Raw genomic sequence first — 17,611 nt, 5'->3', positions numbered from 1 at the left:
GATTAATTATTGTTCTAGACCGATTATATTGATCATATAACTTGCATTGGGGTTGTTTTGTTGCAAGTGGAAATACCCTGTTTGTTAGTATCGTTAAATGTTCATTTAAGACGGAAAAAGTTTAGTCAAATGAAGTTTTATTCTGCATTGTTATTTACAGTTGTGGCTGTGTTTTTTCCATCATCGTATTCATCCACTAAGTACATAAATTTCCAACACGAAATCGATGTTAAGGTATGTGGATAACATACTAGCATAAAATCAGCATAGGGAAATAAGAACGCGATTGATTGATATTTGATTGAATGCTTACACAAATCAAAGAACAAAGTGCAATGTGCACCTGAAATCGGATAAACTTGAGATCGACATAGTTAGAAGGATAAGCAGATGAATTTAGGGAGAAAGATCGAAATAGAATAGGAGAAAAAAATTCTGCTGAATTTGGGGCTTTGGTTTTGAAGGTAGATGGTAAAAAAAATTTAATTATATGAAAGTGAATCAGAAAAATCTAACTTTATATAAATAAATGGAGCATTGATAGAATTTAAATTGTTAATCTGTTAAAGAGAACCGAGTTGAATGTAGGGGCTGCACTACAAAATGGACCTCAGTCTACTGCTCTACGACAGCCTATTTACTCCAGCTCATTCGTATTAGTTAGCCTAAGATCTGATTCATACCCAGTCCTTTTTTTCCTCCATTCTCGAACACACACACACACACACACACACACATATATATATATATATATATATATATATATATATATATATATATATATATATATATATATATATATATATATATATATATATCAGGCCCGGCCTTATATGTAATGAGTTAAGATAGGGCTTAGGGCCCCTAATTGTAAGGGGCCCCGTTTAATTTCAATAAGCTTATCGTTTCCAAAAAATCAGGCTGCAAGATCGAATCAATACACATCCCACTCACCCGACGATTCAACTTCTATTCTTTTCCTCCGTTCTCAGCTTCTCTAATCGATTCTACGATTCAACTCATTGTCTCATTAAAGCCTTCAAGGGTTGAGGGTTTAACCGTTCAAGGCAGCAATCAAGCAAGCGATTGCTGATTTGCTGATGTGTTGTCTTCACTCTTCACTCCTCAGTTCTTCTTGCTTCTTCAATCTTCATTATCGCAAACTTGGTTTCTGTTGATGTTGATGATCTGGAGAGTGGCGATCTGGATAATTCTGGACTGCCACTATTTTTCTCAATTCTAATCTGCTCTCACTGAAACAAAGAAACGGTATTATCTCTAAATCTCAATTCTCAATTAGTGTTAAACTGTTTTTTTTAGTTTTGACAATGGAGTGATGGACATTACAATCACATAATACATCCACAATGGACAAGCTGCAAAATGCAAATGAATACATATTAGTTTGCATATTCAAAAATACATGTTTCCTAATTAAAAACTACCATTGAGTTAAGAAGAAATCGAAGGGGCAAATTCGGAATTTTACTCACCTTCCCACAAGAGTCACAGTTCCTCCAACCGTTTTCTTTTGAATGAAATGTTACACAGAATCGTCCCGTATTGTATAAATAGCTATAAGGATTCAAGATACAAATTGGGTTAGAAAAGATTTTACATTTTTAAAGATTATGGTCATCAAATCTTGCATCCCTACATTTACAGTTTAGTGGTTTAAACAACCACAAATTTTTGAATTTTGATTGTAAGTTATTAATCCATGGACCATTTGATTGCATCATAGAATTTTGACTGTTTGACATTGGCACTCTGGCAAACTATATATGAATGATTCTTTTTTTCTTAATAAATTAACCTTATAACCTTATTTGCAATCTAATGAATGATTGTTTTTTCATAATAAATTAACATTTGATGGTATTTAACAATGTTTGGTTCTGATTATTGATACAGATTAATGTGGAATTCCATGTGAGATTTCAATTAGATATGTATATAATTGATTTCATTAGAAATATAGCATACAAAATATAAAAAGTTGTGAATTTATATTTTTGGTGTCACATACCGTTAACTCAATTACCTAAAAAGTTTAAGTTATATAATTTGTATTTGAATGAGATTCTTGTTTGACATAATGTTATATAATTTCTTTTGATTAAAACACAATGTTTTATTATTAAGTTTAATTTATATTTTAATTGTTTTTGGCTTTCTCTAAATGGCATGAATGATCAAAGTTGTTAATCTTTTTAATTTTCTAATTTTTTATTCCAGATTGGAAGATTCCATTGTTCACTGATTCTAGATTGGCTGACTCCATTGTTCACTGATTTCAGATTGACAGATTCCATTGTTTCTGAGCTATCCATTATCTCAGGGGCAGTATAATCTTAATCCATATCTTATATACTTATAGTTCTTATTAATCAAATAATTAATCATCATGTCAAAGAGAAAATACGAATCCGGTGCTTCAAAAAGGAAACGAAAAATACAAGAAGAAGCTTAGAGCTCCCAAGCCCGGATAAAGGAGGAGGGTTTTTTTAACATTAAGTATTATAAATGTCAAAGGGCCCCAAATTTTTGGTTTGCTTAGAGCCCCCAAACTCGTTGAGTCGGCCCTGATATATATATATATATATATATATATATATATATATATATATATATATATATATATATATATATATATATATATATAGGGTTAGGTTAATGTGTTTCTCATTGTCTTCTTCTCCATCCGATGGATTGGTCACCTGTGAATTAGTAGTTGTGCATTTCTTCTCCAGTGGAGGTCCACAAAGAAGTGGATTCCCTTCATAGTTTGCCTCCATGAAAGTACCAAACTGTGCTTTCATATCTGGGACTCTGCTTGAGAGATTGTTGTGAGAAACATTGAAAGTAGATAGAGAGGTAAGCTGAATCAGTTGTGATGGAACTTTGTCGGTCAATCCATTTGAAGAAAGGTCCAAGCTCTCTATGTTTGCAAGATTTGAGAAGCTCGGTGGAATGGGTCCAGTGAGCTGATTGTAACACAGGTTTAAAGCACGAAGATGAGTTAAGAATCCGAGTTGTTGTGAAATTTCACCGGTTAGTTTGTTACAGGATAAATCCAATCCGGCCATGTAATCAAGGATGTTACCCATGTAGTTGAGAAAAAGCCTTTTTGTTGTAAACTCAACTTCGTCTTGTGTTTCAAACCCTTGGTTATTGAGATGGGCAGGCTGCCATCTATGTAGAACACTCTTATAATCGTAAGAGGAAGACATGGGATACCATGATATGGTTCTTTTAAGGAATGCAAGGTAACTTGGCCCAGTAATATTTTTTAGGCAGTTAGGTATTGAACCAGAAAGGGAGTTGTCAGATAAATCCATCAAACTTACATTATATATATAATTGGCACAAGTGTTTCGGAATAGAACCATCAAACTTATTTTTTCTCATAAGAAGAATCCTTAAATTGGATAGTTTGCCAAGTAATTTAGGAATCCTTCCAGAAAAGTCATTGTTACTGATGTCTAAAGTTAGAACATTAGTCAAATTACGAAAGAAACTGGGTATCCATCCAGTGAATCTGTTGGAACCCAAATGGAGATGCCTCACATATTGCAAGTTCAAGCAAGATGGGATTGGACCAGAAAAAGAATTTTGTGAGATATCAAGAAAAGTAAATAAAGTTGGTCCACAAGGAAACCTGCCTTCCAAGCTGTTATTTCTCACCACAAGTTCAGACAACTTACTTGTGTTGCTTATCCATCCAGGGATCATACCTGTAAAAAAGTTGTTGCTAATATCTAAAATCATCAGCTTATTATATTTTCTGGGCTCATTTGCAATTTTACCTATGAAACAGTTGCTATCCAAGTGGAGCTCTCGGATGTAACCCGAACTTAAGTTTCCTGAAAGTACATTGTCATACAATTTGTTGTTTGATAGATTTAAGATCATCAAACTAGACATATTTGTAAACAATCCCTTTGATACTTCTCCAAATAATTCATTATTAGATAAATCCAGTACTCTTAAATCCCTCAAATTACCAAGTGAAGATGGGATAGTACCACTTAAAGAATTCTTGGACAAATTCAAATGTTGGATGTAGGAAAAGAATTTTTGCATATCATCAGGAATAGTACCTATCATTTGATTTCCAGACATATCCAGTTCCATCATATTAGCATTCCTATGCAGCAGCATACCGGTAAAGGAGTTGTTCCTTAGATTAAGAACTTCAAGATTTGTATTATTTTCAATAAGCCAATTTGGAAATTTTCCCTCCAGGTGGTTGTGAGACATGTCTACTTCTTGTAACTTGTGCTGGTGTAGTAAAAAACCTGGAAGAACACGCCCTTTATGCCTATTCATATTGCAACTAGATAGCATTATAACTTTCAACTGGAACAATGGAATCCAGCCTATAGGCTCTTCTGTTTCCACTTCAAATTTGTCATTGTTGCTTAAAAAGCGAATTACCTTAAGCTTTGAGTGATTGGATAACGAGCTGAATGAGAATGAACCTTCAAATGTGTTATGAATAAAATCAATGTACTCGAGAGATGTGAGATTAGCAATGAGTGATGGCACAAGTTTCCATGTGAATTGATATGAAGAAATATCAAACAACTTAACAAATGATAGATTTTTCAAACACTCAGGCAGAGTTCCGTGGAGCATGTTGTTGCTAAGATCCAACTCATGGAGGTTCTTCAGCTCACACAACCCTGTCAAAGAGAAAGAATGTGGTTTATAAACCCCCCCCCCCCCCCCTTAACATGTATAACAACTTGCACTTGCATGGTTATACGGCACAAGAACACTTAACTATGTGAAAAAGGTAATGCTACATAAGGCTTGCTCCAATTTATAAGTCATACTATAAAAACATTGCATGTATAAATTTGACCTAACCAGTCCCAAACACAATAATCATGCATGTTTTGAATAACTTACCATGATCTGGTAATGAGCCATTGAGATAATTATATGCGAATGAGAACAACTCTTAGAGAAGATAATGCATGTATAGCTGATGTTACACTCCCAACAAAATGGTTCCAACTCAAATCTAAGACCTCGAGTTGGTGGAAAGATGTGAAAGCTAGATGAAAACAAGAGAGAATTAGATAAGTAGGTTACTAATTAAATAAAAACCATGAAAAAGGATTTGTTGCAAGCCATGTATCATATAATTGATGATTGAAGTTGGATAGGCTGTAGGGCCTTTCATCTCTCTGATGATTTTTAATTAAACAAATAAGGAATGATTCTTAAAGAAAAAATGCCTACCTTCCACTGGTAGTGTTCCACTGAAACCATTTTCTCTCAAGAGGACGACTTCCAAAGTAGGCAAATCATGGAATTCTATATTGGATAAAGAGACGTGTCAAACAATTTTATAAACAATTAGCAAAAATAGATATTAATAAATACTTGTGACGATGAAATTTAGTAATTTAGTTTGTGTGATGATCATGAATCATTTAAAAGTTAACATGCCTTGGATGGGAAATGAGCTTTCCAATGGAAAAGAATGTGAAAGATCAAGAATCTTGAGGGATGGGAGGGCTCTTAGGCATGATACAATGCTTTTGTTGAAATTGTTATTGGAGAGATTTATACTCTCCAACCTTTTCAATCTCGATAACATCTTACAAGCTGTAGAAAAAAAATGAAATGCTACTGAAACGATGGTGATCTTATACTCTTACATAATTTTAATTATGGAAGAATTTAGGATTAATTGGTGTTTAAGAACTTTATCAGGGTTAGGGCTAGGAGAAGCCAATTCTTCATTTACCTTGGATATCTGGTGTGCCATTGAGCTGGGTGAAACTTAAATCCAACTTCTCCAAGTTAGTGAGATGAGCTAATTCTGTCATATACAAAAGAAAAACATAAAACACATATTATGCACATAGGCTCATTAGACTTTTCACTTCCTTGTAAGTTGTAAGTAGGAAGCCTTAATTATTCAATGTGTACAAGGACACATGCTAGATTATAATAGTACTTTATAGTCATATATAGCATGTACCTTGAGCTGGAAATGGTCCTAAAAAAGGGTTGTAGCTAAGATCCAAGTTTGTCAGTGATGAAAGTGTATTCAAAGATGTTGCAGCGCTTTCATTAAATCTGTTGTGCCCATTATTTAATGATTTCAACTTCTTTAATATTGAAACGACGACACTTAGAAATTGAAGCAGTCGAATCATGCGTCCCATCAAACTCTGGTGGCTTTGTGTTGCTAAACTCCCATAACAACAACGAGTCACCCCCCTGAGGTTTAGTAGCAGCCACAGCTGCAGTCGCTGCAGCAGTCGCAGCCTCAGTAACCGCTGCGTATCTCTTGTCAAACGACTCAATAAAAGTGGTCTTGATAGACCCAAACATCTCCGGTATCTTTGCATGGATAGCCGCAACCACTTCATCGTGGATCATCTGATGAAGCTCCTCGTCACTCACGCCGCTGGTCTCTGGTCTGTGGCGTGTCACAACCATGATGTCTCTGAAATACAACATAAAAATATCAGAGACTTTCTCGAGTATACTCATACTCGACAACTCAACCCTACTTGTTCCTTAGTATCCTAAGGATTCTTACTTGGACTGCTCACTGATCCGGTGCTTCCAGTAGTACGGGCCCTATACTACTTTCCACACCGCATCAACATTCACCCCAAGTCCTCCTCCTAGGATCCCAAATCACAAGTACTCTATCTCTTGCTAGGCATAGGCTACCTTCCAGTAGACCTCTCGTAAGCTCCTTACCGCTACCTACTCACTCACAAAGTATCTCCTAGTAGTAGTAATATCCTAGGCTAAGGCATCACAATCAGGCCACTCTAGTCCTAGATATGAATACGTAGCCTACTCTAGCATGCATAGCATATCACATAATATCTCATAACACATAATGTAAGGGTATTTTGGGAAATCACCATTCGGGTGCTGGCTGATCATACACACTACTCCGTTCTGCCTTTCTAAAAATCTTTTACTCTTTTAGAAAAATTGTTTCTTTTTTGAAAATTTTCCTCAAATCCTCAGTTTGAGTTCAGATGCGCCCGAAGGTGCATCCGAATCCCTCAAACCAAGGCTCTGATACCAAGTTACCAACTTGTGACGACGTAAAAATTAAACAATTTTTCATTTTTCAAACAACATAAAACTATTTCAATATTCTGAAATCTCATGTTCAACAAATGTCATCATGATAAAAACATATCCCAATATCGTAAAATAAATCCTCTGCCAGTGTGTACGGATCATGCCGACGCCTTCCCGTGATCCTCGCTAGTACCTAAAACACATAACACATAACACTGTAAGCATAAATGCTTAGTGAGTTCCCCAAAATACCACATACAACACATACACCACTCAAGGCCATAACTCTATGGGACCTTCCGGTCCACGTGTCTCAGGGCACTTCCGTCCCAACCCTGGTAGACCTTCCGGTCCTACACGTAATGACCTTCTGGTCCATACCCTTTTGACCTTCCGGTCCATACACTGATGACCTTCCGGTCCATAACATGATGACCTTCCGGTCCAAATACATACTACTCATAACATAACATAACACACACATATCGCAAATCACCTATCAACATATCTCACATACTCTTCATAGCACATAGGACCTTCTGGTCACACATAATTACCACTCTAGGTAACGTATAGTGAGAAGACTCACCTCGTATGCTGTCTAGTAACTCACGTGCTCGGTATCCCTAAACCTCGTAACAATGTCCTAGCCCCGCCTAAACACATAAGCAATCATCTCAAATCAATAACGGCTCTCCAGGCTAGACTAGTCCCTTCCAATGTTCTCTCAGAAGGCTAAAAGACCATTTTACCCTTCTAATGGTCCAAAAGTCCAAGTGTTGTCCAAACCCTAAAAGTCAATGAAAGTCAACTGTAGTCAATGGTCAAACTTTGACCAGACTCGTCGAGTGCACTCGTGTGACTCGGCAAGTCCATGCGTGTCCTTATAATCCTCATAAATCCTCACTCGACTCGTCGAGTTAACCTTTCACTCAACGGGTTACCACTGGTCACGAATCGCGGGGTAACCCCACTCGACTCGTCGAGTCCCCTTATGGACTTGGCGAGTCCCTTCCATGACAATACTCAAATGACCTTCTGAGGTCAGATCTGTTTCTCTAACCTACGGATCTGACTTCCCAAGGCTCAATAACTACGTAAAGGTTCAATCTTTACACCCATGCAACTCATATAAGACTCCTTTTGGTGAAATAGCTTCTAAAATGGAAACCTAGGTTCATATTGATGGGTTTTATACAAACAATCCTATGTGTGCATGCAACCCTAGAGTTGGATCTATGTTTTCACTATTAGATATACAACTTTATGAACACAAAAAGAAACCTCGCATGCTACTATTATTTTCGAAATTCATATATAAAAATAGAATACATACCTTTTGTTGTTATATAGCAATAACAACTAGTTCCTTGAATTTCCTTAACTCTTGAAAGCAAGTACCACAAGTGTAGTACCTCTAATGGCTCACAAACACACTAGGTGAAAGGATGAATATGGGAGAGAGGAGAGAAGGGTATCTTACCCTAGATTTCGTCCCTTTTAGGGTTTCCCAAGGCTTAGACGAAATCTTAGTGCCTTAGGGTGCTATTTATACTTAAGGCTAACTAGGGTTTCAAGGTGTAAACCCTAATCCTTTAGCTTAGGGCCTAAGCAAGTCCCTGGACTCCTTTCCTTAAGCCCTTGGACGAAAACTCCTAGATCCTTCTAGGATTTTCGTTCAAGCCTTAATAAAGGTGATCCAATGGCCCAAAGCCTCAACTATTGAATAATTACAAAATAGCCCCTACACTTTCAGTCAGTTCCTTTAATCCCAAAATTAATTCTAAATTAATTTATGATTAAATACTAATTAATAATATGATGCCAAATTAATATATTATTCATATAATATATTAACAAATCATATTTATACCCTAATTTATTATTCTTAACAATAAACCAACCTCTCTCCTCAACAATCATCATGTCTAGTCACCAGTGTGAAGGCAACCCAAAAGGACCATGCACAATCGGTTCAAGTACATACCAAAATAGTTATGGACTTAAACACTAATCCAACATATATCTCTAGTGGAACAGCATAAAGCAGAGAGGTTGGGGATCTCTGGACCTCTCAAGGTCCATATCCAGAGTTTAACACTCAAAGGGACATCATAAGCATCATATCCAATCCAATAAAGGGTAGAGAAAACCCTAGATTCAAGGGTTCTACACCAAAACAGAAGAATGATTGATTTAATACCTCAAAGATGGAGTTCCTTGCTTGAAACCACAGAATAGCAACCCCTTTGACCTTCTTTTGCTGGAATCTCCTTCTTTTTTGCAAAAACCACACCAACAAGGATCAAAATAGCCCTTCTTCTCACACCACACGTTCAAGCTCACTAGGGTTTCTCTCTCTGGACTGGTAGCCGCAAATGAGGGCCATAAGGTCCCTTAAATAGGGCACATGCTCGAGGATTTAGGGTTTCTACCCACAGCGCAAACTCGTTGAGTCCACCCATCGACTCCTCGAGTACGTTCATTAATCTAGTCAGCAAATCGCAATCCTACTCGATGAGTCTAGGCGTCAACTCATCGAGTCCCTCCTCATAACTCAAAATAAACAATTTATATGGTACCTAGAAATCTGGATGTTACATCTTCTCCCATGGCAATCCACAAAGAAGTGGATTCCCTTCATAGCTTGCCTCTGTGAAGGTACGAAACTGTGCTTTCATTTCTGGGAGTCTGCCTGAGAGATTGTTGTGAGAAACATTGAAAGTAGATAGAGATATAAGATTAATCAGTTCGGATGGAACTTTTCTAGTCAAGCCATTTGAAGAAAGGTCCAAGCTCTTTATCTTTGCAAGATTTAAGAAGTTCATTGGAATGGGCCCAGTCAGCTGATTGTGAGACAGGTTCAAAGCATGAATCTGGCTCAACAACCCAAGTTCATCTGGAATTTCACCTGTAAGTTTGTTACTGGATAGATCCAATCCTGTCATGTAATCAAGGATGTCACCCTTGTAGTGGAGAAAGAGCTTTTTTGTTATGAACTGAACTTCATCTTGTGTTTCTATGGTGTTGTTTGTTTTTTCTAAGTGAAAATTCATAAAGTCGGCGGATCACCCCTGCAATCCTCTGTAGCAGAAGATGTGGAACAAATGGCTGCAACCTATAATAAGAAGCGTGTTTGTTTTTTAACATCTGCAGACTGTTGCAGTAAACTGAAATTTAAATAAACTAATTTTATAAACTAAAAATAGTTCTCCAACACCAAAATTTTAATAATTCTAGTCTTAAAACATTGAAAGAATACTAAAAAGAACATTTAAAAAAACAAAAATATAAAACTTTTAAAAAAAAAACTTTAAAAAAAATATAAAATAAGCTAACAATTTTATTCTAGAAAAAAAAAATTAAAAACATAAAATGATAAATAAAATTAAGAAAGTATTGCAAACGATGTCTACAAAATTTGTATTACACACGTTAAAAAAGATACAACTGAAATTGAAAATATTATTAACAGAAACGGTAAAAAAATCAAAGTTTTTTTTTAAAATCAAGTTTAAAAAATTTGTGGAAACTATAAAAAAAAATTGTATCTAATCCGTAAATAAAAGTTTAAAAAAATCAAAGTTTTTTTAAAAAAATAAAAGTTAAAAAAAAACAATTTATAACAAAATTCTAAAAAAAACACTTGGAAAAAATAAAAGTTGAAGAGGTTTGAAGACGCAAGTCAAGTGCTACGCCACGCAACACACGCGCATAGGTTTTTTAGTCTGAAGCCTTCCAAAAAACAGACTGCTTCGAGAGGGAAAGTGTTGCGCGTGTGTTGCACCGAACAGCAAAAAGTGGTTTGAAGATATTTTAAAAAAAAAGCAAACAACACCTAACTCTTCTATATGAATGTGGATAATATACGGCCTCCGTATAGCACTCGTGTAATCATATGAAGAAAACATGTGATACAATGATATACTTGTTTCTATGAAAGGAAGGTCACTTAATTCAGCATTAGGAAATAAGAACATGATTGATTGATATTTGATCGACTGCTTACACAAATCAAATAACGAAGCGCAATGTGCGCCTGAAATAAAACGGATTGAAACAGTGAGAAGGATCGACAGATACTTTGGGGAGAAAGAGCGAAATAGAGCGGGAGAAAAAATGTCTGGTAAATTTTGGGTTTTGATTTGGAAGGAAGATGGTAGAAGTAAAATCAACATTTGTATAAATAAATGGAATGATGATAAATATCAAATGGTTATACTGTTAAAGATAACTGGGTTGCATGTGGGGGCATGCATCACAAAATGGACCCATTTACTAAAGCCCATTTTTATTAGTTAGCCCAAGGTCCGATTCTTAACATCCATGAATCATGATCCAACCAGTCCTTTTTTCTTACCTTTTCGAACACTACATGATATGGACATTTGGTAATATGGTATGTGACATTGTTGCTATTACAAGTTGTAATGAATGTGTATTCATTTGTGATTATGTGAGTAAGTGAATGTTTAGTCTTTTATGATTACATGAGTACATGGATAAATTTTGTGCATACAATTTGTAAAGATTAATTTCTAATGAATGTGTATTCATTTGAGAATATGTGAGTAAGTGAATGTTTATTCTTTTATGAGTACATGAATTCATGGATAAATTGTGTGCATACAATTTGTAATGATTAATATGTAATGAATGTGTATTCATTTGTGAATACATGAGCAAGTGAATGTTTATTCTTTAATTTATGAGTACACGAATTCATGGATAAATTTTGTACATACAATTTGTAAAATGTAAGAATGATTATGATGATATAATGTATAGGTTCATCAAGCGTCCGTGTAGTTGAAGGAAAGAATGCTATGATTAATGCAGGGAAGAAACGGGTAGCTGGTGAGGGACGAAAACTAGAATTACCCAAAAAGACAAACAATGGAAAATCATATAAGAATGACACAGGTGATGATGATTTTGTTGAGAGGAAAAACTGATGGATTCTGGAAAGAATGAAAAGAAAATGAAAAGGGAAATGGTTGACAAGAGTGTTAAGGATAAAGTTAAGGTGAAAGTGAAAAAAGTAATTGGGTCTCAAGAAAAATGTAAAGAAGGGAAGGTAGGAACTGAATTTCAAAGGTTGAGTTGTGACATCCCCAAAATCTCGGCCAGAAAAGACCGATTTTCATTTATGCTTTTAAAATAATTTCAAAGTAAATCCTTTTGATTTGAAAGAGTTGCGGAATTTGTTCCCAAAAACAAAACGTGATAAAACAATGTTTACCAAAGCATTTCATAAGAGAAATGTATTTTCGTTATATAATCAAAACTCGGGATGTCATGTTCTTGTAACAACGCAAATTTTCAAACAAATTTTTCATTTTAAAAATATATTTATTTCCATTCAAAACAAGGCATAAATAGTTTAAGTATTCTGTCAAGTACAAATAGTCAAAATCCCAAGATCATAAAAGCATTCTTCAGTGTGTATCGATCACGCCGGCGCCTTCCCACGGTCCTCGCTAGTACCTGAAATACATGCACAACAACTGTAAGCATAAATGCTTAGTGAGTTCCCCAATATATAAATTACGCACATACGCCTTTCCAGGCCCTGACCTTCCGGTCCATGTGTCTCAGGGGACTTCCGTCCCTGCTGGGTAAACCTTCCGGTCCTACCCACGCCGACCTTCCGGTCCATCACACAATATATTGCCTTCCGGCCCATACCATATTGCCTTCCGGCCCATAATATAATCGCCTTCCGGCCCATAACATACATAGCACATAGAACAAGTAGCCTACCACATATAGCATACATATCACATATCATAGCTGACCTTCCGGTCATACAGTCAAACCCTTTCGGGTACAGTATAGTGAGAAGACTCACCTCGCGAATGCTGAAAGCTAGCAAATCCTGAAGTCACCCGTGCACAATCCGACGAGCTACAACCTCCCTATAACATCACATGTCCCTCATTAACACTTATATCTTCTAAGTGTGACTATCCCTAAGAAGTCAGACTTAGGTCAACTCTGGTCAACGGTCAACTCGACCGGACTCGACGAGTGCCATGGCGACTCGGCGAGTCTAGACGTCCTCCCCAACTTCCCTTGATGTTCCCTTTCTACTCGTCGAGTATCCCTCTTGGCTCGACGAGATCCTCGTGGAAGAATCGCGGGGCCACCCCGACTCCACTCGTCGAGTCTGAAGATCAGCTCGACGAGTTCCCGTAAATCACCAAGCTACTCGCCGAGTCTGTTCATCGGACTCGGCGAGTCCATGCCATGCAGTCGATCAAACTGCTTCCTGAGATAAGTTTTGTCCCGATTACACAAGCATGGGACCTTCTGGGCCTCTAAAGGTCCTAATACAAGGTTATATTCGATTGGGTAACAAGGTAATAATCCATCTAATCATCAAATGGGTTCCCTAAACCCTAGATCCATGCACACATCAAAATAACAGAAAGGACCCGAAATGTTACCTGGATAACGCACCCTCTGTGTCCCCAAACCTCAGAACTCGAATCCCTTGCAGTTCCTTTAGCCAAACTCTTCTCCCCTTGCACCACAACTTCTTCAAGTCACCAATGGCCTTCAATCTTGCTCTAGATGTCCACAGCCGCTTAGGGTTCTTCTCAATCGACTAAAAGACGAACAATGACGGCATATGATGCGTTATATACGACCCAAACCTGAACGGTTAGGGTTTTCACTAAACAACGTAGACTCGCCGAGTCCATATCTGGACTCGTCGAGTCCGGTCGCGGCCCCGCGACCAAGTCTGCGGTCCTACTCGGCGAGTCTAGGCTCCAACTCGCCGAGTCCCCTCTTAACTCACCCCAAAACATAATTTAACAATACCTGAGATTCCGGGCTGTTACAATTCTCCCCCACTTGGATTAGACTTCGCCCTTGAAGTCTCACTCTGAAAATAGTTCCGGATGCTGCTCCCGCATCTCACGTTCCGGCTCCCAAGTCATTTCCGACCCCTTACGGTGTTGCCACTGAACCAACACCAGAGGTACTTCCTTGTTCCTCAGCACCTTGATCTTCCGATCCCTGATGGCCACCGGTCTCTCGGCATAATTCAGGCTCGCATCCACCTGAATATCCTCCAATGGAACCACTGCCGACTCATCGGCTACGCACTTCCTCAATTGCGACACATGAAAAGTGTCATGGATCTGACCCAACTCCGCTGGCAATTCCAACCGATAGGCTACCCGGCCTATCCTTGCAATCACACGAAATGGCCCAATATACCGGGGCCCCAACTTTCCCCTCTTACTGAATCGAATCACTCCTTTCCAAGGAGAGACCTTCAGGAGAACGAAGTCACCGACCTGAAATTCAAGCTCGGATCGGCGCCTGTCTGCATAACTCTTCTGTCGGCTCTGGGCAGTCAATAACCTCTGTCTAACTTGTTGAATCTGTTCTGACGTCTGGAGCACGATCTCCGTGCTGCCCATCACTCTCTGACCCACCTCTCCCCAGCAAATGGAGGTCCGACACCTCCTACCATACAACAGCTCAAAAGGCGGCATACCAATGCTCGAATGATGGCTGTTGTTGTAGGAAAACTCTGCTAAGGGTAAATATGCATCCCAGCTACCCCCGAAGTCTAACACACACGCTCGAAGCATGTCCTCCAGTGTCTGAATCGTCCTCTCGCTCTGACCGTCTGTTTGGGGATGGTATGCGGTACTAAAATGCAATTTAGTACCCAGCTCCTCATGAAATTTCTTCCAGAACCTGGAAGTGAAACGCACATCACGGTCTGAAACAATCGAGATCGGTACCCCATGCCGAGATACCACCTCTCTCACATATAACTCCGCCAACTTCTCCGCTGAAGAACTCTCACTGATGGCAAGGAAGTGTGCACTTTTCGTCAACCTATCCACAATCACCCAAATTGCATCAACTCCCTTGGCAGTCCTCGGCAATTTGGTGATGAAATCCATAGTGATTTGTTCCCACTTCCACTCGGGAATCTCCAATGGCTGTAACTTGCCATGCGGTCTCTGGTGCTCGGCCTTAACCCTACGACAGGTCAAGCACCTCTCAACGAACCATGCGACGTCCCTCTTCATACAGGGCCACCAATACTCCTTCCTCAAATCCAAATACATCTTCGTAGCACCGGGATGGATCGAGAATTTCGATCTATGAGCCTCTTCCATCAAAGTAATACGCGTACCGCCCAGGAACGGTACCCAAATCCGACCCTGAAACGTCATAAGCCCTCGTCCATCCTTAACGAACTCTGAAATTAACCCCACAACCCGCTCTTTCTTCTGCATTTTTGATCGCACCACTTCGGCCTGTGCCCCACGAATAACATCCAATATTGGAGTCATCACAGTCAGTCTCAAACATACATCTCGTAATGGAGTGCTCTCCGCTCTACGGCTCAATGCATCGGCTACCACATTAGCCTTGCCTGGGTGGTACAGGATCTCACAATCATAATCCTTGACCACATCCAACCACCTCCTCTGACGCATATTTAGGTTGGGCTGATCCATTAAATACTTCAAACTCTTATGGTCCGTGTATATCGTACATCGAACCCCATACAAGTAGTGACGCCAAATCTTGAGAGCGAACACTACTGCCCCCAACTCTAAATCATGCGTGGGATATCTCGCCTCATGAGGCTTCAGCTGCCTCGACGCATAAGCTATCACATGACCCCTCTGCATCAACACTGCACCCAGTCCCGAAATCGATGCGTCGCAATATACCACAAAATCTTCCATCCCTTCTGGGAGAGCTAATACCGGGGCTTCGCAAAACCTCTGGCGAAGTGTCTCAAAGGAGGTCTGCTGCTCGGGCCCCCATGAGAATGCAACACCCTTCCGGGTCAATCTGGTGAGTGGCACTGCGATCTTGGAGAAATCCTTGATGAATCTCCGATAATACCCTGCCAACCCAAGGAAGCTCCTGATCTCGGAAGGTGACTTCGGCACCTCCCAACTCATCACCGCCTCAACTTTGGCCGGATCGACCAATATCCCTTTCTGATTGACGACATGTCCTAGAAATTGGACCTCCCGCAGCCAGAAGTCACATTTGGAGAACTTTGCATAAAGCTTCTCCGACCTCAATACCTCGAGGACCTCCCTCAAATGCTCCTCATGTTGCTCCCTAGATCTAGAATACACCAGAATGTCGTCGATGAATACAATCACTGACCGATCTAACATCGGTCTGCATACCCTATTCATGAGATCCATGAACACAGCCGGGGCATTGGTGAGCCCGAAAGGCATCACCACAAACTCATAATGCCCATATCGCGTCCTAAACGCTGTCTTCTGGACATCCCCATCCCGCACTCTCACCTGATGGTACCCTGACCTCAGATCGATCTTGGAAAACCAAGATGCTCCCTGCAACTGATCGAATAAATCATCGATCCTCGGCAACGGGTAACGGTTCTTGACCGTTAACTTGTTCAACTCCCGGTAATCAATGCACATCCGGTGTGAACCATCCTTCTTCTTGACAAACAGAATAGGTGCTCCCCATGGCGAGCTGCTCGGCCGAATGAATCCCTTCCCCAGCAACTCCTGGAGCTGCGAGGACAACTCTTGCATCTCTGGAGGTGCAAGACGATAAGGCACTTTGGCAATAGGCGCGGCCCCCGGAACTAGATCGATGCCAAACTCTACTTGCCTCACAGGAGGTACTCCCGGCAGCTCCTCGGGGAAAACATCTGGAAACTCGCGCACCACAGGGACCTCCTCAACTGATTTCGGTCTCTCAGAAACCTCCCGCGTATCCATCACATACGCCACAAAACCCTTACAGCCCTGCTGTAGACACTGCCTCGCCCTGGCGGCCGAACAAAAAGCTGATCCCGAACGGGTACCCTCGCCGTACACCGAAAGAACTCCCCCACTATGGTCTCGTATAGTCACCAACTGACGCTCACAGTCGATGACAGCGCCGAATCGGCTCAACCAGTCCATGCCCACGATGACACAGACGTCACCCATCGCAATAGGAATCAGGTCTATCGGGAACTCAACCCCGAAAATCTCTAGCACGCATCCCCGAAGAACTTCCGTGGCACAAATCACTTTCTCGTCCGCTATAGAAACTCTCAAAGGTCGACTCAACGACTCACGACTAACGCTGATATGCTGACTAAAGGCTAAGGACACAAAGGACCTACTCGCACCCGAGTCAAATAACACTAAGGCAGGCACAGAGTTCACAAGGAAAGTACCTACGCATATAATAACATAAGCATAACATCTCGACATAGAATAAATACATGAGTTACAACATACCTGCCACGACATCGGGCGCAGCGCGGACCTCCTCCGCAGTCAGCTGAAAGGCTCTTCCCCGAGCCCTCGGGGCCTCGGCCTTCACCGGTCGAGTCGCAGTAGCTCCGGCAGCGGGTGCAGATCCCTGAAGAAGCTGAGGGCACTCGGCCTTCCTATGGCCTGTCTGGTTGCAATGAAAGCAAACCGTAAATCCCTTGGGACACTCCCTAGCAATGTGCCCCTCCTTGCCACACTTGTAGCAAGCACCAGATCGACACGCCCCCTCATGA

At 40.0% G+C, this 17,611-nt stretch overlaps 1 protein-coding gene and 1 pseudogene across 1 annotated transcript; both read right to left on the bottom strand.

Moving 5' to 3' along the window:
* Positions 1-2,666: 2,666 nt before the first annotated feature.
* On the bottom strand, positions 2,667-6,179 carry LOC111910669 (receptor-like protein 13; annotated as a pseudogene).
* A 3,492-nt stretch (positions 6,180-9,671) lies between these two features.
* Positions 9,672-10,130, bottom strand: LOC111910678 (receptor-like protein 14). Its single transcript, XM_023906514.1, has one exon. The coding sequence runs from the start codon at positions 10,128-10,130 to the stop codon at positions 9,672-9,674; it is 459 nt and encodes a 152-aa protein (XP_023762282.1).
* Positions 10,131-17,611: the final 7,481 nt, after the last annotated feature.

This window comes from Lactuca sativa, chromosome 1, assembly GCF_002870075.4.
Source record: "Lactuca sativa cultivar Salinas chromosome 1, Lsat_Salinas_v11, whole genome shotgun sequence".
Taxonomy (NCBI): Eukaryota; Viridiplantae; Streptophyta; class Magnoliopsida; order Asterales; family Asteraceae; genus Lactuca; species Lactuca sativa.
Note: the sequence above shows the minus strand (reverse complement) of the source record. Positions and strands in the feature narration are given on the sequence as shown.

Excerpts from the sequence above, each read along its gene's own strand:
- LOC111910678 (XM_023906514.1), bottom strand. The coding sequence starts at position 10,130 with ATGAATTTTCACTTAGAAAAAACAAACAACACCATAGAAACACAAGAT.